Source organism: Equus przewalskii, chromosome 5 (assembly GCF_037783145.1).
Source record: "Equus przewalskii isolate Varuska chromosome 5, EquPr2, whole genome shotgun sequence".
Taxonomy (NCBI): Eukaryota; Metazoa; Chordata; class Mammalia; order Perissodactyla; family Equidae; genus Equus; species Equus przewalskii.
Genome location: NC_091835.1, coordinates 53,183,941 through 53,206,842, shown reverse-complemented (window position 1 = coordinate 53,206,842; position 22,902 = coordinate 53,183,941). Strand labels below are relative to the sequence as shown.

General features: G+C 37.3%; 1 protein-coding gene across 2 annotated transcripts in view; it reads left to right on the top strand.

Moving 5' to 3' along the window:
• ITPR2 (inositol 1,4,5-trisphosphate receptor type 2) overlaps nucleotides 1-22,902 on the top strand; it is a 473,043-nt gene that overhangs the window by 205,170 nt on the left and 244,971 nt on the right. For both annotated transcript variants that reach the window (XM_070620853.1, XM_070620852.1), the window contains exons 27-32: nucleotides 2,579-2,668; nucleotides 2,776-2,901; nucleotides 5,530-5,652; nucleotides 6,302-6,502; nucleotides 8,534-8,785; nucleotides 11,802-11,927. In XM_070620853.1, the coding sequence (XP_070476954.1) occupies nucleotides 2,579-2,668; nucleotides 2,776-2,901; nucleotides 5,530-5,652; nucleotides 6,302-6,502; nucleotides 8,534-8,785; nucleotides 11,802-11,927 (918 nt within the window). The remainder of the gene's footprint in view (nucleotides 1-2,578; nucleotides 2,669-2,775; nucleotides 2,902-5,529; nucleotides 5,653-6,301; nucleotides 6,503-8,533; nucleotides 8,786-11,801; nucleotides 11,928-22,902) is intronic.

The following is a 22,902-nucleotide window of genomic DNA, read 5'->3' as shown; positions in this document are numbered from 1 at the left end:
TATATAGTTTTACATTTTCTTCTACAACCTTTTTTTCTTTTCTTTTCTTTTTTTTTGTGAGGAAGATTGGCCCTGAGCTGACATCTATGCCAGTCTTCCTCTATGACATATATGGGATGCTGACACAGCATGGCTTGATCAGTGGTATGTAGGTCTGTGCCCAGGATCCGAACCCACCAACCCCGGGCTGCCGAAGCGGAGCACTATGCCACTGGGCTGGCCCCTCTTCTACAACTTTGTAGGATTCATTTAGTGTTTATTGTCTTGCAGACAATATCTCACATTCTTTTTTCTTTTTTATGTATCTGGGGTGAAGGTTGAACTGTTTCATTTCCCTCCTAGTATTTATTAAGATAGATGACACAACCCTGGAATCTAATGGTGACATGTAGAATGCTTTCAGTGTTCATATCCTTTACTTTTTGCATTTCCAATTCTATTGAGTAAGAGACAAATTGATCAGAGAAGTAGAAGGTAATCTTGAAGAGTATCATGTCATAATAAAACAAAGAGAGTGGGGTTTAAAGAAAATGGTAGTGAACCAGAGAATTAAATATTGAAGGAGGTTTTGGTAATTATGCATCATTGGCACGTAAAGCAATGTTAGTGCAGTGTGGAATAGATTATCTTTTTGAGAAATATGGTGAGGGTGATAATCTGAGATGCAAGACTACTTCCCAGGATGGGCAGTATCACTGAAAGTGCTTGGTTAGCCTTAACCTGGCCCTATTATCTAAAGAGATGAGAAAGAATCCGTAGAGAGTAGAAACTGCGCATGCACAAGCAACAGGGATGAAGCAGGGAGAGGAGGCAGGGGAGATGGAGTTTTAAAATCCATGCACCAAAAATTCTTTTTCTCTGAGACACAGCAGGGAAGGTTGACAGGTTTGTGGATGATTCTGGAAGTTTTGATGGAAAAGAGAGCGGTCTTGTAGGGGAATTTCCGTAAACTCAGTAAAATGAGAGAAGAGATTACTTGCTAAGGTGGAGGTCAGCCTGGGGGCCTTCGTGTTGGACAGTATTTGCCTGAAGAGAAGCCAAAGAGGAACACAGAGCTTACTGAGGTGTGGTGGTGGCTCAGCACTGATCGAGTCACTCTCCTGCTTGAAGCCTTTCATCAGAATTCTTTGACTAGCAAGGAAAGTATTTTTTTCTTTCTTGGTTTACACTGATTTTGTGATTTGTCACAGACAACAGTAGGAACAACAGTTTGGGACAGATGAAGTTGTATTGAATGGCTTCATATATTTTTGTTACTTTTTCCTGAGCTTAGATTGGGGTCCCCTTTACTGTTTGAGCCCGACACCATCAATATGGTCAGAAGTTTAGGGTGTTTTTTGACCCAGGTTGAACTTGGCATTCATCCCAAGCACAATTTTGTAATATTATAAGTTAGGGAGGTAATCAGACCCCGCTCTGCCTACTTGCCCACTCTCTTGCAATGTGCACTGTCAGTTCCTGCCATTTTCTACACACTGTTTTAATTGTTCTTTCTGCCTTCCCTTTGGCTAAGGTGACTTCTTCACCTGACAAGTGTCCCCCTGCCCTCCCACACGTCTCTCATACTTAACTAAATAGTTTTCGTCTTTCAAGACCTTGGCTTAAACTTGACCTCCTTCATAAAGCTGTCCAAAGCTGTCGCTATTCCTCTCTGTCTCTCTGAATAGTGAATTCTGCTCAGTTCAAATCTTATTTTCCTATTTCCCCCTGTTTTCTTAGGTAGACTGTGATTTTCTTGTGGGAAGGCTCATATCTTCTATTTCTTTTAGATCCATTCACCATTGTCTGGTACCAGGTGTGTATTAAATCTTAATAAATGTTCATGTATTAAATTGTTTGTAACTGGGTCTTATTTTCAAATGATGACTCCAGTAGTTGATATTTAAAATATTTGTACTCCCTATATTTGTTTTTTATTGTACTGCTACAGATAATGGTTGTTATAATGGAACATTTTTGATGTTTCAGGTCCTCTTAGCAAGCTTCATTAATTTAAAATATTTTAAGTTTAAATTTTATTTTCCTCTCTTCATTTTCATGATTCTGTGCATGCTTGGTTCACTCCAAGTCGTGACTCTTGAAGATGTCTTGGTAACCTGGCAGAGAATTCCTGGGTTAAGGTGTTCTTTCCTCCCATCCCTGAAGTGTTTTTCAGCTGTTATGATATGCTCCTTCACTCTTTTTTCCCTTGCAGTTCATACCTGATGATAAAATTATACTTTTTATGCCCTGGGTTTTGACTATTCCTTCTCCTTTAGGCAATATAAGGCCATGATATGTTTGATATATTTAGCGTAAGAAAATACACTGGTCACGTTATGTGTAATAACTTTTCCTTTTTAACTTAATTCATTAACTATTGGTAGTGCCATTTATGTTGTATTTTGCTTGTTATTGGGAAGTGGTAATTTGCTTAACTCATTCAAGCCAAGGAACTTTTTATGGGGTAAAAAAGTACAAAGGAAACATGTAAGTTGAATAATAAATTCAAAATAATAAAAAATGTATTTATTACAAAATAAATTTATTTATTACAAAGTTATAAATATATAAAAATACATATTTATGTTTGTTTTAGGAATCACACATTTTAAGTCCAGTGCAAGATGGAACAAAGAAACCTCAGATTGACAGCAATAAGAGCAATAACTACCGGATTGTAAAGGAGGTCAGCAGATGTAAAATACTTTTATATGGGTTTATGTTTGCGTGGCAGGAATTTTTGCTAACATAGTATATTTGTTATACTTATTGCTTTTCTTCTTCTTTTTAAAGATTTTGATTAGGCTAAGTAAGCTCTGTGTACAGAACAAAAAGTGTCGGAATCAGCATCAACGATTACTGAAAAATATGGGAGCTCACTCAGTGGTGTTGGATCTTCTGCAGATCCCTTATGAAAAGGTTAGGTCTTACTTTTCTCTTTAATTTTTCATTTTGATACAGTTTCAAATATATCGCAAAGTTACGAAGAATTTTTTCCCCTGACTTATGTGAAAGTAAGTCGCCAACCTGATGCCCTGTCACACCTGAGCCCTTTAGTGTGTATTTCCTACAAACAAGGACATTCTTCTACATAACCACACGACAACCTTCCAAATCAGGAAAGAGCATGACACTCTACTCCCACCTAATCCTCATGCGCCGTTCACATTTCTCCCATTATCCCAGTCGTGTCTTGTTTGACAAAAAGATCCACTTCACATACAATTGCTGTTTGGTCCTCATGGCTGGTTAAATCTCATCCTGAATCCCCCATGACATTGACACTTTTGAAGACAGACCAGCTATTTTGAAGACTGTCCCTTAATTTGGGTCATCTGAGGTTTCCTTGTGATTAGATTCAGTTATGCATCTTTGGCAGGAATGTAACAAGTGACACTAAGTTCTTCCCACCACTTCCTGTCAGGCTGCACACGATTTTAATTTGTCCCTTTACTGCTGGTGTTCACTATGATCCCTTGATTAAGGCGGTGTCTGCCAGGATTCTCCACTGTGAAGTACTCGTTTTTGCTTTGTAATGAATAAGTATTTTGTGGAGAGGCTCTTTGAAACTAAGTAAAATATCCCATTCTTCATCAAACTTTCCATTTGTTCAGTTATTTATTTTCATCAGTATGGACTTGTGGATGCTCATTTTTTCAATAGGTTATATTAGGTTTCTTTCATTATTTATTTCAATTCTCAGGTTGTCTCAGATTTGGCGAGTGGAGCCTCTTCAAGCTAGCTTCTCTGTCCTCTAACATGTCCTTATCATTCTTTGAGTAGTTCCTTGCTGTTTTGCACGTTAAAATGTTCCAGGCTCATCTTGCATTCTTCTTGCTCCACCTCTGATATCAGCCATCTCTTTAAGTAGTCCCGGAATTGTATTTAGAAGCAAAGTTCTGAGAACTAAGTTTACTTATTGCTGTTAGAGTTTTGTCCCTCCAGGCCCTCTAAATAGACAAAGCTAGGAAATATGTGTGTGTGTTAATATAGTTACTCATTTATTAATACTCTGTATTAACTAATCTTCCTTCACTACTGCTGCCCACTCCTCCATACGAATGCCCTCTGTACCTCACTCAGGTTCTGACACCCCCAGGTGGATGCCTTCTTTATCTCTTTTGGACACCAATGAACCATGCCAGGCCTCTCTGTATGGATGCCCTCCCCACTTGTACTTTCACTCCTCTGACTTAGTTGCTTTTTAGTATGTAAATTTATAAATGCTACCATTCCTTAGGTGGCATAATTCATAGTGTGGCAGAGAATGTAATAAAAGGCATTGAAAGGTAACAAAAGGAATTAAATCCTTAGCACTTGTTATCCGCATTATTTTATCTTTGATATTGTGACATGGACATTGGACATGTGATCAATTGCTTCTTCTAATAATATAACTGTAGCATTGACTATTTTACTACTCCTTTGTGTTTGTAAGTTTGCTCAGTTTTAATAACTGGATTGTTCAGAAACAAAAAAAAGAATAAGATGAGAATTTCAAAGAAGTATCAAATACAGTAGAACTGGCCTTGGTGTTCTTTTGTACCGGCCAGCTTTTCAGTGGGAATTGGGTATTCCTGTGGCTGAAGTCCCTTTGATCTCTTTTGACTATCCCCGGGTTACACAAGTAAAGGAAAGTGTTAGCAGATTTGGAAATAAAAATTTCCTGTTTTTAAGTTAGGGATGGATTTTTTTTTTGGCTTATTAGTCTAGTTAATTCATTCCTCTTTTAAATAGGAGGAAATAGGTCTATTAATAATCTTAGGCTGTTTGTTTTGTTATAGATGGCATAAACTATAGACTCTTAGATTAGGGAAAAAAGAAAACATTGAAATTATTTAATATGAACTACTACTCAAAACGAGTCCATCTTGTATCTGACACTGATCACATGACAAGTGAGACAATCAACTAACCAGAAAAAATTTAGGTGGTTTCAGTGATATTGTTAAAAGACCATTTTTAAGAAGAGAACTTTGCATTCTTTCTAAGTTTTGAGACTTAATTTTCTTATTGAGATTCTATAAGCAAATGATAGTATTGTGGGACTTTGGAAAATGATAGTGAATAAGGAAAGTGACTAAACAGTACATGTGTTTAGAACGAGGGGGACAAAGAGAGAGAGGAGAAAAGAGGAGAGGAGAAAGCAAAGAGAAAAAGGAAGAGATGGAAGTAAGAGACAAATTAAATAGCAAAAGGTGGGAGGGGAGAAAGAGGCACTCTATACAGAGATGGGGAAATGTAGCGGACATGCAGAAAGGCTGGGGAGAAAGACAGATGGACTGTGAAAGAATAAGCAGGTTGAAAGAGTGAAGCAGAACAGATAATAGGAGAAGTAAAGATAAGGTGAGAAACATCTAGAAAACAGGAGTGAGGGGATATAGTGGGGGTAACCAGGAGAAGTGTAGAAATAAAGGGTACAGAGAAAGGGGAGCATACAACAATGGCAGAGAGGAGAAGTGTGCATGCGAAAGAACGTATTTTTTGATAATATTTTTGCTCTGGTATGTTGTTCTGCTGTCTCATGTGCTACTCTTTAACTTACAGAACGATGAAAAGATGAATGAAGTAATGAATCTGGCCCATACATTCCTGCAGAATTTCTGTCGGGGAAATCCACAGAATCAAGTTCTCCTTCATAAACACCTGAATTTGTTTTTAACTCCTGGTGTAAGTATTTTAAAGACTTCTAGTATTTATAGTAAAGTGTCCCTCACATTGGTTTTAGCAGCATTGATGAATAGAATTTTATTAATCTTCACCACTTCATTTCTTTCCTTGTAGGAGTTCTCTAAAAGTGATTATCTTTTATTTCCATTAGGAAAATATTTAAAGAGACTTGAAAAATTACACAAATTTTACCTGCAAATGACAATTTCGTTTAAATGTATATAGCTTAATCTTAGGAAAAAAGTATAATAGAACAAAGAACTGACTCTACAATGCCATGAGTAAGATAAATATGGAAAACTCAAAGGTGGAGTTACTTCTGCTTTGTAAAATGAGTGTCAGAGAATACTAGGGAAGTGCTAACTTTGAAAAATAGAAAATTAAATTAATCTCAAGAATACTGTTGCCACCATGTTGACCTTTATGATAATAAGCTCCTTTTTCCAACTAGATTCCTTTGTGAGCTCAGTTTTCTTTTAATGGTAAATTATCTCATTGCATTTGTAGAAGACTAGCACAGAAAACTCACCATGGCTTTGCATAAAATATACAACTGATCACAAGCAGGGAAGTTAGTCTGAGTACAGTAGAATAGAAAATTGAAAATTGATCTTGTCAGAATTACAAGGGCACATTCCTCTCTGTTTAGCTCCTTGAAGCAGAAACCATGCGGCACATCTTCATGAACAATTACCATCTGTGCAATGAAATTAGCGAGAGAGTTGTGCAGCACTTCGTGCACTGCATCGAGACGCACGGCCGCCACGTGGAGTACCTGAGGTTTTTGCAAACGATTGTAAAAGCAGATGGCAAATATGTGAAGAAATGCCAGGATATGGTAATGACAGAGGTATGTTCTCCGTTTGCATTTTATCAGCTTCACATAAACAATATGCTCAAATATGTGTTTTCTGTTGATTTAGAATGAAAAAAACCACCAACATCGTAGGTTTGGAAAGCAGTTTAATCATGACTGCTTAACAAGCACAAATATGTTTTGCTTAAATCTAATGAAAGAACATATCGTAAGTTGATTTTATAATTTTCTGAGAGTTCATTTTTCTTTTTGATCCTCAATGTATTTGTGTGTTTTTAAGTAATAGGTAATCCACTGAAATGTTATAGATTATTTAGAATGAAAGTGGAAAATTTTTATATTTTTAAGATTTCACAATATAAGAAAAATGGATTAAACTCTGCTTTCCCAGTGCCTTTATTATTCTGTTCCTGAAATATAGAATGGATGTTCTCTGCTACTATTTGCCGAGAGCTTTGAAGGGAATTAAACTAATTGGTAGAAATTATCCATCAGTGATGTATTACATGTGAAAACTTGGCTATTTAGAGTAAGATAAAAATTTAAGAAGAGAAATGGATGGAGTACTTCATTTATTTGCTCTTTTCATTGGGATGTTTGACATTGAGCGAGATTTATGCAATGAATAAGTTACTCACCAGGAACCTAGTGATACGTTGGGGAACTGACAGCTCTTTGAGCCCATTGGGGTAAATCATTGATCTGTGACCTGATGTTTCTCTAAAAGCTTGTATGGATTAAGGCAGATTTCAGCCATGGATACCAAACAATTATGTAGTAGATTATATTGAGTTAGGGCGATTTTCATAATTAGATACCTTAAATTTGGGAATGGGGATGATTTCTACTTTGATACAATATGAGTCCTTTCTGCCCCATAGAAATCTTAAAATTAATTCAGCTTAAAACTTTGAAATTTTAATATAAGTTACTGTTATTAAACATTTTAAGGAACACTTAAAACTTGTAAAATTTCCCTTTTTCTTATTTACATTTACGTTAACATTAGTTCTTCATTGTCTAGAAATGTGGAAGGTAGTTTGAATTTGTACTATCATCATCAAGGGAAGAAAGAAAATGGGAAAGCAGCAAATATTTAAGCCTGTCCTATGATACTTATTAGGTGAAGTGTCTCTATGTGTCAAGAAGTATTTGTAATATTATATTGTATTAATGTATAATGCATATTTTTGACACATATACATTCTCTTTCAACAAAACTTTCAAAGTAAGCCAATGAATTATCTTATCAATTTAAATGTGATCAGTTTAAATAAAATAGAGAAAAAATATATAAGCTGTGTTACCCACCAAAATATCTCACATTGGAGTCAGAAAATTAGTACTGATAATAGATAGACAATGAGACGTTATGGAGTTTGAGCAATAAAAGGTAATTTGCCATCTGCTGAAATTCTCCACTAAAATTATATAAACGAAATAGGAAGGAAAATTTTTGTCCTAAAAGCCCCTACTTATTTATTTCTTTGTCTCTCTTTCTTAAAAGTCTTCTTTTTCTCTTTATTTGTCCCATCTCTGCTTTCACTTCCATTCTCTACTGATGCCCATGCATGACACATGGAATTTTCAGATTCTTGTAGAGTCGCATTTGGCTCAATGTACTTGCTTACTTATTCTGTCAGTACTGAAGGGGCTGAGGATATCTTATTCTGCTTTAGTAAAATTAGACTTATGAGAATTCTCATGCTTTGGCAATAGAGTCTTCCATTTGAAGTAGAGGGAAATATCTTTCTTCGAATACTTTGCAGGTTTAATTTCTGTGGGCAACTCTCTGATGAACAATTTACTATCATCTGTGTCATTTAGTTCTTGCCCCCATCCACCTCTCCCATAGCTCCCCGACTAGTTTTGATAACATTCGTAGCTAATCACTTGGTGCCTGACTGGAATCCTTTTACCATCCTGCCTTGGTATAGTTCTTGTGTAATATGGTCTGTGTTTTCACAAAGAGATACATGTGTTTCCAGATAGACCAAGCCTTTGGAAATAACTGCAAGGATGAACATTTGGACTGCTATGTAGACTCTCTTATTATCATTTCAGTTGATAAATGGGGGTGAAGATGTCCTGATATTTTACAATGACAGAGCATCATTTCCCATCCTTCTCCATATGATGTGTTCAGAGAGAGACCGAGGGGATGAGAGTGGCCCCTTGGCCTACCACATCACCCTTGTAGAGTTGCTGGCAGCATGCACAGAGGGGAAAAATGTCTACACTGAAATCAAGTGCAATTCCCTTCTGCCCCTGGACGACATAGTGAGGGTGGTGACCCATGACGACTGCATCCCTGAGGTAAGCCTGGCAAGAGCTCAGCAGCTATAGAATTGTTATTACTTTTTTAAGTGCATAAGTACCAGAAATCCCCATCCTACTGTTTATAATGAGATAATATATTTAGTCAAGAAATTGTACTTAACTATATAGCTACGAAAATTTAAAAGAGCATGAAAAAGTTTACTTTTTTAGTTCTACGAGAAGCTATGAAAGATAATAAACCTTTTTAAAGTATAGCCACTGTTGGTTTACTGGAAGCTACTACAGGAGTCTCTTAAGTTCTAAGTATGGCAGTATGATCAAACCGTAACCTCAGGTATGTTCTTGAGCATAAAATAGATGCTTCATAAATCATTCACCATCATCGCTAGGAGAGGCTAGGATGGTGCTGCAGGATAACCTGTTAGACTCGGTAGATTTACCTTGCTTTATGGAATAGATGCATTTTTGGAAATATGGACACGTATTGTGTTTTATTCACACATTATCTTTTACCCTCTGTCTTAGTTTGGCTCTGATGATAGGGAAGAAACTCATTAGAAACTGGTTGTCTGCCAACAGGATTAATGAGGCTTCCAGGAATGTACATTGCAACATTTTCTTTCTTTTCTACTGTTGTGGCATATTGTTGCAAAGTTCATAAATGTGTGATACACTGAGTATGATATAAATCCACATATTTTAAATCACAGTAACTTAAAAGGTGTCAAGTTAGTTAGTTAACTTTTCTACTTCCAGATAGTCCTATATAGTGATGGACTTGAAGTTATATTTTTGGGAAATTTTGTGGAATTATTGACACCTCAAACCAAGGGTGCTTCATGCCTTGATTGATCTGAAATAAGATGGCAAAGAAAGGAAGCGTAGTGTAGTGATTAGATCCATGGGTGAGTCTTTATTTGAGATCCTAATTCTGGCCGTGCCTCTTCCCACATGCAGTTCTCTCTGACCACGTATTATGTTCACCTGCTTCACTGCTCTTCAGCCTTCAGATCTTGATTCAAGCATTTCTTCTTCAGGAAAGACTTCCCTGGCCTCCCATAGTGGAGGCTACAAGAGTTTATAATTAGAAATTTCACATGTCAATTTTGTTAGTTAACAAACATCTGTAGCCCTCACATCATTTCCCAAGATTATAAAGTCAATGAGGATGACAACTAGGTCTGTCTCTGTTCACTGTTATATTGTCTGAGCCTGTCTACGCTCGATTAATATGTTTTGAGTGAATGAATGAATGAATTAAAGAATGAATCAGAATCCCGGATCTATTACTTTCAGCTGTGTGACTGACCCAACAGGTTACTTAACCTTTCTAATCTAATTTCCACAATTTTAAAGTGAAATAATTATAGTGTGTTCCTGATAAGATTGTTGGAGGATTAGTAAATTAAGTAAGATATTACTTACTTAATATAAGTAAAAAACCCCACAAAACTTGTTAATTACTTAACATACAAAATGCTGAAGGTGTTTTCCATGTAGCAGACAATGAATAAATATTAGCTGCTGTCAAGATGATTATGATGATGCACTGAATGGCTCGGATGTCTCCCTACCCTGTGATCGGTACTTGGCACAGGTACCCTGTCATTGAAGGTTTGTTTTAGACCTCAGTCAAGAAGAAGTAAACACTAAGGGCATGAAAGCTGGCCCTGTATTCATCATTGTTCTAACTTGGATGCCATGAATCCCTGAAACTATTTACCTGATTTTTTATGTATATGCATTTTCCTGGGGAGATTTATAACTTTCATCACATTTTCATAAAAGAAGAAAGAAAAAGAAAGGGTGAAAGAGAATGAAAGACAAAAACTACTGCCCTACACACTTTAGAAATGGTATATGTTGGTGAGACTCAGCTCAGTCCTCTATGAGGAATTTTGCTAAATCTGGAAAGGAATTTTACTACCTCTTAAAATAATACAATTTTTTTTGTAAACTGTGAGCCTGTTTCTTCTCAGACATAGTACAGTGGTTACAGGGGAAGAGGGGTGGAGGGTGGGCACAGGGGTTGAAGGGGAGCACCTATGTGGTGACAGACAAGAAATAATGTACAACTGAAATTTCACAATGATGTAAACTGTTATGAATATCAATTAAAAAAATATTTTCGGGAGCCTGCCCAGTGGCGCAGCGGTTGAGTGCGCACGTTCTGCTTCGGCGGCCCAGGGTTCACTGGTTCAGATCCTGGGTGCGGACCTGGCACTGCTTGGCAAGCCATGCTGTGGTAGGCATCCCACATATAAAGTAGAGGAAGATGGGCATGGATGTTAGCTCAGGGCCAGTCTTCCTCAGCAAGAAGAGGAGGATTAGCAGCAGTTAGCTCAGGGCTAATCTTCCTCAAAAAAAAAAAAAAATAATATATTTTCGAATGGCAATAAAGTATTATTTAGTCAACACATTTAAACATTATATTAAAACTCTCTTGGTTGCAAGTGACAGAAACCTAACTGAAACTAGGTTAAATAAAAAAAGGGAATTTTATTGACTCTTATATTTGGGAATTTGAAGGATAGTTGTTCAGATGGATCAGGAGGTTCAAACAATATCAGAATTCTTTCCATCTCTTGTTCCCTTTTCCTTTGTGGTTTTGCCTCATTCTCTTCTTTTGAGCATAATTTTCCTCTACACACCTGGAGAAGATGGCTTGGAGTTCAGGTTTACCTTGTTCCACTTTAGCAGAAGGAGAGAGAGAATGACAGAGACAGAAAGAGAAGGGGAGAGGAGAGGGAGAGGAAAGGAGGAGGGGAGAGGAGGGGGACAGGGAGCACTTTTAACTCTTAGTGTCTCCAATGTGATAGACTGGGTTTAAGAGAAGTGCTCATTGGCACCCCAGTCACTGGGGAATGGGATACGAGGCCATGCGTTTACCCTGGGTCAGGCATAGAGAGTTGTAATAAAAGAAGGGAAATGGGAATGCTTTCTATAATCGACTATAGGAACTAACACAGATTTTATTTAATTTTTCATAACGATATTTACAAATTGAACAATAAGGAAAACTCACTCTCTTTTGCATTTGAAACTCGCACAGGTTAAAATTGCGTATGTGAATTTTGTTAATCACTGTTACGTTGACACTGAAGTGGAAATGAAAGAAATCTACACAAGTAACCACATTTGGAAATTATTTGAGAACTTCCTGGTAGATATGGCAAGGGTAAGTTACACTTTGACTTCTTTAAATACTTTGACTTTTAAATTCTTTACACTTTGAATTCTTTAAATACTACTTCATGTTTAATGAGGTCATTGATATGTATTTTGACTAAACAGTGTCAAGCATCTGGGTGCAAACTTGGAATTAAATCTGCTATCTTTGGATGTAATCCATTGCGTTCAAAAAGTTGTGAATGGGTTTCACAAGATTGTGAGTGAGATTTAATGATTTAATATACACAAAATGCCAAGTACAGTGTTGATAGCAACAAAGTGTTCATTTCTACTTTTACATCTAACTGTGTTGGTCTGTTATTAAATGCAATTTTAGTGGCCTTTTTGCATTGGTTAGAGAAGACATTTGGCAGAGGTCAATTTGTATTCACCCTCTTCTCATGAATGCAATTACAAACCATAGACGGAAGAGATCTCAAGAGGTCCTGACTCCCGCTTTCAGACAGATAGCTACGTGACCAGACTACTCGGGACTCAGCATTGCTCGCTGTTGGCTGTTCGGAGTCTGCTTTGGAAGTGTGCTCCAGTAATTGAAGCATCTGGTGCTTTTTACTCATGTCCATCAAAATATATTCTGCTTTTTCCTTTGAGTCCGTTTCCTCTTGTTTGGCTTTCTTGGGGGGATTGGGAGGTCATGTGGAGCTGGTTGGCATTTTCTAGATACTGTCCAGCATATGTTTTTGCTCTGTTAATATTGTGTAAATGATGAATGACTGAAGAAAGGAAGGAAGGGATCTCCTTGATAGATAGCACTAAATTTCAGTTAATATATCTTAACCTTTTTTTTTTTTTGCGTTCTGAATTATCATAACATCCAGGGTGTATTATTTTAGGGTTTTTTTGGGATATTCTCTAGTTTTCCATTTACAATTATGAGACTTAATGTTCAAGTAAGAGTTTCACCAGTAGAAGATAGTGTATAGATAACTGCTTAGAACTTTTATGACTTATGGTGGCCTGTCCCAGTCCTCTGGCTTCCCGCATTCCTGAGTACTGGTAGCTTTACCGGTCTTCCTTTAGATGTATTTGGAGAGGAGCTAGTGAGGTCCATATTTCCACTGTCCTATAAGAATGGATGCCAACTGTTATCCATTAGCTCACTGCCTCTCCACAATCCTTTCTGGAAGGAGGGAAATCAAAGGGGATATAATAAAACATCGACTGCAGACCCGGACATCAGAGAAAAATCTTGGATGATACAATAAGTCACGTATTGTTCCAGTCCAGGAACTCTTATCTAGTCAAGGCTTGCAGGTGAAGTGTGCTTATCTTTACTTCTGATGTGGTGTAGCATGAGTGAGCTCTGCTGTGTGCGAGCATGTGTAAAGTTAGGCAGTTCCTATTTTACGTCATTTCTGTGTAACTACAAGCCACTCATTACCCTTCTCAGGTAAACCTGCCCCTGGGGAGAAATCATCCTGTTTTACACAGGACTTACACACCACTCATAGGTACCGCCATGACCTTGTGAAGCCCTACATCTGATCCGCTACAAGTATCTCCAGAGACCTTGAAGTAAAGGATAGTTTATGTGCCGATGACTGAGCTTTAAAATTGCACGTGTGGGAAGATATTAAAGAGATTATAGACTGATTTGCAGAGCTGCACAGTGCTACAGACTAAAGAGAAGCTTGAAAAAGACCAAGGTCACATTCTAGGCAGCCTGAGCTGCCAAGTTAAAGGACTTTTACTTTTTAAACCAAAGAAAGCTGATGATGATTGCCATTGATTATGCTACCTTGGAAACACTCTTTCCATTGATGTGTTCATAAGGCAAAGATGTAGATATTCTTTTTTTTTTTTAAGAAAGTATGCATGTAGGAAGAATTTTTGTTTTAACTATTTTGGTTAAGTAGACAATGTTATTTGTTATATAAAGGCTCTATGGGAATTTCAAGATCTTGGTTTATTCACTCATTATGTCTAACCACAACAGCTTAGCTCTACTGCAAAAGCATTTTTTTCTTTCCTTCTTGTTTCCATCTTATTCATATTTTAAAGCAGCAATTCTCTTATCCTCTCACGAAGAATGGCAAGGAATCACCCTTCCTATTTCTGGAAGGGACAGGAAACATGACATTTCCATATCTGGAGTTAGTCTTTCTTCCCTTGAAGAATGATTAAGGGTCACCACGTACTTTCAAATTCAAATACAAAAAATGTGGTTAAATAAGTGGAATGTGACCTTCTAGGCAAATTTCCAGTTCAGTAGAGCAGTAGTTCTCAAACTGTGGTGAGTGTCAGAATTATCTGGAGGGTTTGTTAAAACACAGACTGCTGACCCCACCCCCAGAGTTCCTGATTCGGTAGTTGTAAGACTTGGCATTTTTAACAAGTTCCCAGGTGATGCTGAAGCTGTTGGTCCAGGGACCACACTTTGAGAACTGCTTTGAGAACTATGCAGAGCATAGTAGTTAAGAGTAGGCGTTTTACAGGTGTTAGCCAGACCAGAGTTCAAGTCCCGATTCTGCCTCTTACTAGCTCAGTTACCTTGGGCAGGGTACTTACCTCTCTGACTCCGAGTTTCCTTATTTGTAAAATGAATACAATAATAACACATTCCTCATAGGGTTATTAGGAGGATTCAATGATATAATACAGTTAAAGCTCTTAGCTGTCCTTGGCACTAAGAGAGTTGGTAACATCATCCATTTCGTCCATATCATGGTAACATCACCGGTATTATTACAAGGGTATATGTAGCCTTTAAAACAATTTCAAAAAGCTTCCCCAAGACCTATATCAAATAATAATGTTGAAGATAACCAAAAAGGAGACCATTCAGCACAGGCAAGAGCCAGAAATCATGTTTATGAAGCTGGGCATGCACAATAGTGACTTGACATAGAGATGGACGAAATTCAGATATCAGAACAAAGTTATGAAATCCTGGAACAACTGATTTACATCACTGAGAAATGGTGAAGATAATCTGGAGAAAAGAGGTTTGGTAAATTGGACCTAAAGAATCATAGGATCTCCGAGTTGGAAGAAACTGATAGTCATATAGGTCACAGTCGTAAGCACCTGCTATTTCCATTAACAATGTTCTCACTATTTTTTGAGACAACTAGTATCATTGTTGCACAACTTTAATTGTTAAAGGATCTTATATTGAGCCAAATTTTTATGTATTATAATTTTTACCCATTTCTTCCTTCTGCAGCAACATAAAATGATTCAGTTCAGCAAAGATGTGGGTGTTTAAAAGTATACAATTTAAAGGAATTTAAGATCATCTAGGTTGACCTCAGAATTTTGCCCCTGAGTTCCAGAGAGATGACTTTGCTAGTACACGGTGACTGTCTAGCCAGTAGCAGAGCTGGGAAGTCTGCCGCAGCCCAATGCAGTGATTCCCACAACGGCTCCTCCTTGTTATTTTCAGTACACTTTTGGGTTCTCTCTAATTTGTCAGTGTTTTAAAAGTATAGCATTTGGGATGGAACCCAGTGCTTTAGTCAGGGTCCAGCCAGCACAAAGCAGATGATTATTTTAGTAGAATTTGGAGAACAATCATGAAGGCAAATGAAATATTAGTATGTGGTGGCGCTCACGCCACCTGCCACCTTTCTTATCTTTCTCTGGAGTCAGCATGACCAGGTTCTTTTTGTTTGGTCGGGGTAAAGCTCTCTAAAGAGTCGCCCTAATTAGTATCTTTCGCTTTCCTGTTTGTACCCCCTTGTCTTTTGTCTTGTTGAGACCCATATAAAAAAAACTTTGTGAAAGACTGTTTTGAATAAACTGGTGCTAGATTATTTCACATACTTGTTCCATTCTGATTTCCTAATAGAGACAGCATCCATGTCCTGTAAGTACACCAGATTTGGGCAGGTAGCAAAGCTAGTAGACCCATGAAAAGTTGTTCTGCTCTCCTTCAGAGTGTTTAATGAGAGCCCGCTGTGATCTACGTTCCAGTTCAGCTAAATTGGTGTTTGTAGAGGAGAAGTGCTTTTCCTTGCCTTTATAATTGGTTGCTGTTTCAAAAGCTAGGGGATTTGTGTCATTATTAGAAAGCACATGGAGGTGAGTGGGCTGTGGTCAATGTTAGCCTCATACTATATTTTTTCTTTTAAAGATGTTCCCAATTTTGCTATCAATTTCAGGATTCTCTAATGGCCAATAGTACTCTAAGAGATGTATTGGCAGAATGAAATTAGACTAAGAAATAACTTAGAGGCACCCCTAACCCACTGTCATGTCATAGTCCCATCAATCACTGCTTAACAAGACAAATCAGAGTATTTCCTTTTCAGATAGATCACTTAAGCCATTCTCTCCCTTTACTTAGCTTACCAGATGGGTAGAAAGTAGGAGTAAAGGTAAAATTTATATGTACTTTGAAACACACCTTTCCAAGTTCTTTAATTTGGTAGGATTGAATAGGTTTTCTTTGCTTGATGATTTGATTCTATAATTTTCTTGACTTTCTTAAGTTGAACGAGCCATTGAAAAGTCTCATTTTTAAGAACTTCTTTTCATGTGGCCTCATTAGCTAGCATTGCAGGGAAGTGAAGAGTATAAAGTATTCTATAAATCTTATTCTTCATATAGCACCTTTCCTTCAGTTGTAATTCTCTTTTTCTCCTCAACTTTCATGCTGAATTGTAATGATGGTGCCCACTTGGAATGAACACTTGTTTGACTCTTCTCGAATGATGTTTGGTTGGAGCCTGTCCTGCATCGTACTTTCTGCTCTTCAGATCATTGGCAGCATTTATCATAGTTGGTCAGTTTCTTCTTGAAACACTTCTTCCCTTAGGCCCCAGGACATCGGTCTCGCTCTTTTTGCTTCCCACCTCATTGCCACTCCTTCTCAGTCTCCTTTGCTGCTCCCTCTGAATCTTCCCAGCTTCTTAATATTGGAATGTGCCAGGTGCAAACCTTAGACTTGCTCCCTTCTCTTGGGGAGAAGTCTACAATCTCTTGCTTGCTGATCTCATCCACTCGCCTAACTTTAATACCAGGCTGATTGAAGCTTGGACCCTTCCCTGATGTCCAGTCTCACATATCCAACTGCCTACATGATATCTCCACTTGGCGTATCCAGCCTCAAACTCTTCATTCACTCCCATGTCTCAAAACGAATTCCTTTCAAGTCTTTTGCGTCTCAGTAAATGGCTTTTCCGTTATTCAACCTAGGCATTCAGGAAAAAACCTTGGTGTTGTCTGTTAACTTTATTTTCTTACACTCTAAATCCAGTCCTTTGGCAAATTCTGCAAGCTCTAACCTTAAAATGCCAAAAATATGACTACTTCTGAACACTTGCATCACTACGACCCTGCTCCTAGGTACCGTTAACTCTCATCTGGATTATTGCAATAGCCTCGGAACCTGTTGCTCTGCTTCCACTCTTCCCCCTGCCTCCATCTTTTCTCCGTACAGCAGCCAAATGATTTAAAAAGAGAAGAAGGAGAAGAATGTTGGTTCAGGTCACTCCTTTGCTCAGATTCTTCCCAGAGTAAAACCCCTAGATGATTGGGCCTCTCCCCTGCCCACCGACCCTTCCCCACGTCCTCTTATTCTCCTCCTGGCCAGCTCGCTGTTACATCTAGTGGCTTCTTTGCTGATCCTCACATATCCCAGACATACTCCAATCACAGCACCTTTACACCTGTGGCATGCCCTCCTCTCCCAGGGATCTTCCTGGCTTCTTTCAGTTCCCTGCCTAGTCTTCAGAGAGGCCTTCAGTGACCACCCTATGTCAAGTAGCCACACCTTCCCTCTGTCTCCTCTTCACTTGCTTTTTTTTTCTTCGTAGAACCCCACTTGACATTTTTATATGTATTCGTGTTTGTTTCTACTGAAACAAATGAAGGGCAAGGACTTTGTCTGTTTGGTTCACCGCTGCATACCTGATCTGGGACAGTGTCTCACACACAGTGGCTTCTCACTAAGTATTTGTGGAATAGGTAAATAAATGTCAACTCAAAGGGCCGGTTCCCATGGCCACGTAGTTAAGTTTGTGCGCTCCGCTTCGGCGGCCCAGGGTTTCGCTGGTTCCGATCCTGGGCGTGGACATGGCGCTGCTTGTCAGGCTATGCTGAGGCGGCTTCCCATGTGCCACAACTAGAAGGATCCACAACTAAAATTATACAGCTGTGTACTGGGGGGATTTGGGGAGAAAAAGCAGAAAGAAAAAAAATGTCAACTCAAGTTAAAAATATTTAAGAGGTGAATTTGAAGACAAAGTAAGTGTGGTCTTAGCATAGAATTAAGTAGGCATATCAATGGAATGAAATAAGTAGCCAGAAACAGATTTTTACATATGTCAGCTATTAACGTATAATAAAGAAATTGTCACCCATTAGTAGGGAAGTGATTGGTCATTTCCAGGGATGAAGAAACTTTTTCTATAAAGAGCAAGATAGTTAATATTTCATCTTTTCAGGCCATATCACAACTGTTCTAGCAATTACTAACGGGAAAGGAGCCGTAGATGAATGGATACGGCAAGATGTGACTTATGGGCTATTGTTTGCCCACTTCTGGATTATTAAATTAATCATATAAACTCCATGGGGTAGTGATTTTTGTATTTTTTTTTCACTGATGGATCCCAGGTACATAGAACATTCTTAGCATGGAATAGGCAGTCATCAAAAATTGTTGATTTGAACTAAATCAAAATGACATTTGAGGACACTGGTTATTTGGGGTGAAATGAGCTCAGCTATTAACGTAACATCACATAATAGTATAAATTGCAGTGGATTTTAGAGGTAAATATGAAATGATAAAAATGGATGGAAATGTAGGTGGAGATCTGTCTTTGGATGAGAAAGTTCTTTTTAAGCATAAAAGCAATGATGAAATTGGCTAAGGAAAGCAATAGACATTTAGCTATTTGAAAATTTAAAACTTAAGTACATAAAAACATCGTACATAGAAATAAACGACATCAAAATAGAAAAAGTTACTATACCTCTTAAAAAAGGCTAATAACCTTTACATAAACAACTTATATGTATATTAAGAAAAACACTAACAATATAATAATAAAATGTGCAAAATCCAGGCATTGATGATTTATAGAGGAAGAAATACAAGTAAATGCCTGAAAAAAGTCAACTGTTAAAAATTATTTAAAAATACAAAGGAAAATAAGATCCAATTTCCAGCTATCAATGTTCTAAGAGTAAAAAGATATAAGTAAAAAGATAATATTAAATGTTGGTCCACATACCTTGCTGATGAGAGTATAAATTTATGTCATTTTTCTGAAAAGCGTTTTGGTAATACACTAAAAAATACCTTCAGGGGCTGGCCCGGTGGTGTTGTGGTTAAGTTTGTGCACTCCGCTCTGGCGGCCTGGGGTTCACAGGTTTGGTTCCTGGGCGCAGACCTAGCACTGCTCATCAATCCACGCTGTGGTGGCATCCCACATAAAATAGGGGAATATTGGCACAGATGTTAGCTCAGCAACGATCTTCCTCAAGTAAAAAGAGGAAGATTGGCAACAGATGTTAGTTCAGGGCCAGTCTTCTTCACAAACAAACAAACAAAATCCTTCATACTTTTTAACATGTCAAGTAACTTACTTTCCAAGAATCTATCCTCAGGAAATAATTAGAAATGATATCAAGGATTTATGGTCAAAGAGGTTCAACATGCTTTTATAATAATATAGAGTAGGAAATAATTTAAATATTTAGTAATAGAGAAAGGGTTCAGTAAATTATGATATATCCATAAGATTGATTTTAAAGAGTCCCTGAGATTATTTTTTGAGGATTTTTAATAGTGTGAGAAGTACTGATGATTGAATGATGAGTATAAAAAGGAGAATACAAAACTGACTATCCAGAATATTTCAACTGTGTAAAATATATATGGCAGAGCAAAAAGATTAGAAGAAAAGATTCCAAGATGTTAACGTGGTTTTATCTGGATTTTAGGATTACGGATAATTTTTGTTTTCCATTTTGTATTTTCCTATATTTTTTTCAGGGTTCCTACAATTAATATATATTGATGTTAAGAAAAATATTATCTTCTTAGAAAATGAATTTAGAATTCTAAGAAAGCCAATTGAGCGTATGGGCAGATGACTCATGTAAAAGGATATAAAAAGCAAATGTTTGGAAAGTTTTGGCCTTATGAATAAAGCAATGCAAATTAAAGTAAATATGTGATATCACTTCAAATATTTAAAGGAACATTTTTACTGTCTATGAGGAATACGAAAATGATCCTTAGGATTTGTATTCCTTGGTCTCTATGATCAAGAGTATGTTACTGGCCCTAGAGTTATTGTATCCTGTAGGGTAACAAATTGCCACGTTTAAATTTAAATTTGGTAAAATTAGGTAAAATGAAAAATCGAGTCCCTCAGAAGCACCAGCCACGTTACAGGTGCTCAGTGAGCGTGCACGTCTAGTGACTACTGTGTTGGACATCACAGATATAGAAGATTTCCATCACTGCAGAACGTCCTCGTAGACAATGCTGCTCTAGCATATGATAACTTATTTCACCAAATCTATCGTCTTTGGAAGAGTAGCAGTCCCTTTTAGGGCAGAAGAGAGAAGGCACATCTTATATGCAAGGAGAGAAATGTCAGACATAATTATGTCTAGAAATTTCACTTAAGGTTTGTTTTTTCAACAAATGCTTTGAAATACCTACTATGTGCTGAGGTGCTGCATGTGCAGTGGTGAGCAAGTCAGACGGGTTCCTGGTGTCCAGGGACTTACATTCTGCTGGTGGAAACAGATTTTTACCAGCTCTTCCCCCAACACCTCCAGGGCTGTTTCCTCACTTCCTTCAGTTCCTGTTAAAATGTTGCCTTATACAGAGATGTACCCCAAGCCATTTAAATAAAACGGTAGTCCTTGACCACACCCACTCCTCCTGCAGCATTCTCTGTACTGCTGGCCCATCTTAATTTTTCTCTAGAGTCTATTATTTGCTCTATTTTTACCAATTATATTATATATTTATTAATTTGGCTATTGTGTGTCTCTCTTGGTTGGAATAAGGGCTGTAATAGAGTAGGGACTCTGTTTAGTTTGGTTCACTGTTCTAACTCCTAATCCAATATTTAATTTTCGTTTAAAAATTTATGTCCCTAAGTGATAGTTCATGAAATTTGACAAATATATAGTAAAACTCATCTGGAAGTGGAAGAGGACAACTATTTCAAAAGGTGGATTTTTTCCCCTCGGAAAACATAATGATGGTGGACTTATTTTTCAAGTTGTAAAACCATTGAAAATCATTTCATTCTTATAGAGTTGGATTAAAATATTTTTAACATAATGGTGTATGGAGTGATTTTGGGGGAAATTTAAATAGTTATTGGTGACATACTGTAAGACAAACCTCAAGTAACCTAAGAGTGAGGCAAGAAATCACTATTCAGTAATGTTTGGAGGACAGTTGGAGATCAATACAGGACAAAATTAATCCAAATCCATAAATCAGGTCATCTACAGCAGCAAATTCCAGAGAGCTTAAGGAGTTAAATAGGAGTCAAGATGTATAAGGGATGGAAGAAGGACTCCAACAAAAAACCAGAACAAAAATGGATAGAATATCCTTTTCTTTTCTGAAATAGGTTTTTTTTCTTCTTTATATTAAATAAATGGAAATAATCTAAATAAAAAATAGTGCCTGAATGCTAATAACAACTGTTTTATACAATGAATTGTGTAACAAAGTGCATATTCTAAATAAAGAGTCAGAATGTGAAAATATATGTGCCACAGCAACCAAAAAGTGCTTATTCTGAAGAATATGTTAAACTGATACATAAGCTATCAGTCATTATCCAGGTTTCATTTAAAGTGGTTTGAATTGTCTGTACATGACAAAATATAGGCATGAAATGATTACATGAGAAGTGCCCAGCCTTGTTAGCAATGTCAGAACTGCAAAATAAAATAACTTTTAGGTATTATTAAATTGGCAAAAATGATAATTTGCACATAAGAGCAGTCAGTTTCAGCAGGAAACAGGTGGCACACTTCAAGAGATATGGCAGGGTTGAAGGGATCAAGAAGGGACAGAGGAGTGCTCAGGAATTGGGAACAATGCAAAAGCTGTTTCCACCCCAGGCCTGAAGGGGCAAGCGGAGTGCCAGTGTTACTGGAGCCCAGAGAGAATTTGGACACTGCAGAAGGACTCCAGCAGGAGCTGTACCCAGAGATGCAGATGCTGCTAAAGCCTCAGCAAGGAGAAGGAGATGGGGATGGAGGCAGAGACAGAGTAGGTACCTGCCTGCTTTCTCTTCCACTCTGATCTCCTGCCAGGGCCTCGCATCAGCTGAATCCAAACGAAGCCTGGAAACAAGAGGTAGTTGGTGGTAATGAGAGAACATCCTATGTATCCACAGATAGGTTGTTAATAGCATTGTAAATTTATTATTTCAGAGCATCAGCCCAGCAAGTAGTATAAAACTGTCTGTATCCCCTCATCTCGTGATTCTTCTTTTGATGAAATATACTAAAAACATCCGAAAGTAAAAATAATAATTTTGTACAATTCCTTATAACAGGAAAAGAAAAAAAGGAATCACATAAAATACTAGCAAGAAGGAAATAACTAGGAAAATGATTTGTATTTTTGGTTATGTATACCTCAGCTCATTCCAAAAATGGATTATAGTATGGTGCTTTAGTATAGTATGATATGGTGCTGACGTATAGTATAGTGCTTTAGAATGATGGAATAAATATAGCCTTTTAACGCTTTTAAAGTGTTTAGATAATGACAGTACATGAGAATGTTTTATAGGAAATAATGGTATGTAAATAAAGTGTGCAAACAGATTGAAACTTTGAAAATAAATATATTACACATAAAATGTTAATATGATGTAATTTTTTTGAGCCACTTTCCATCTTTATTGGAAAGAGGCAGTAAAAATAAATAAATAAAAGACAGGTTAAAGAAATATTATTTACTGAGTTCTCTTTTTCCTGAAAAGTTTGAAAGTATTTTAATAAGAAAGATGGCTTCT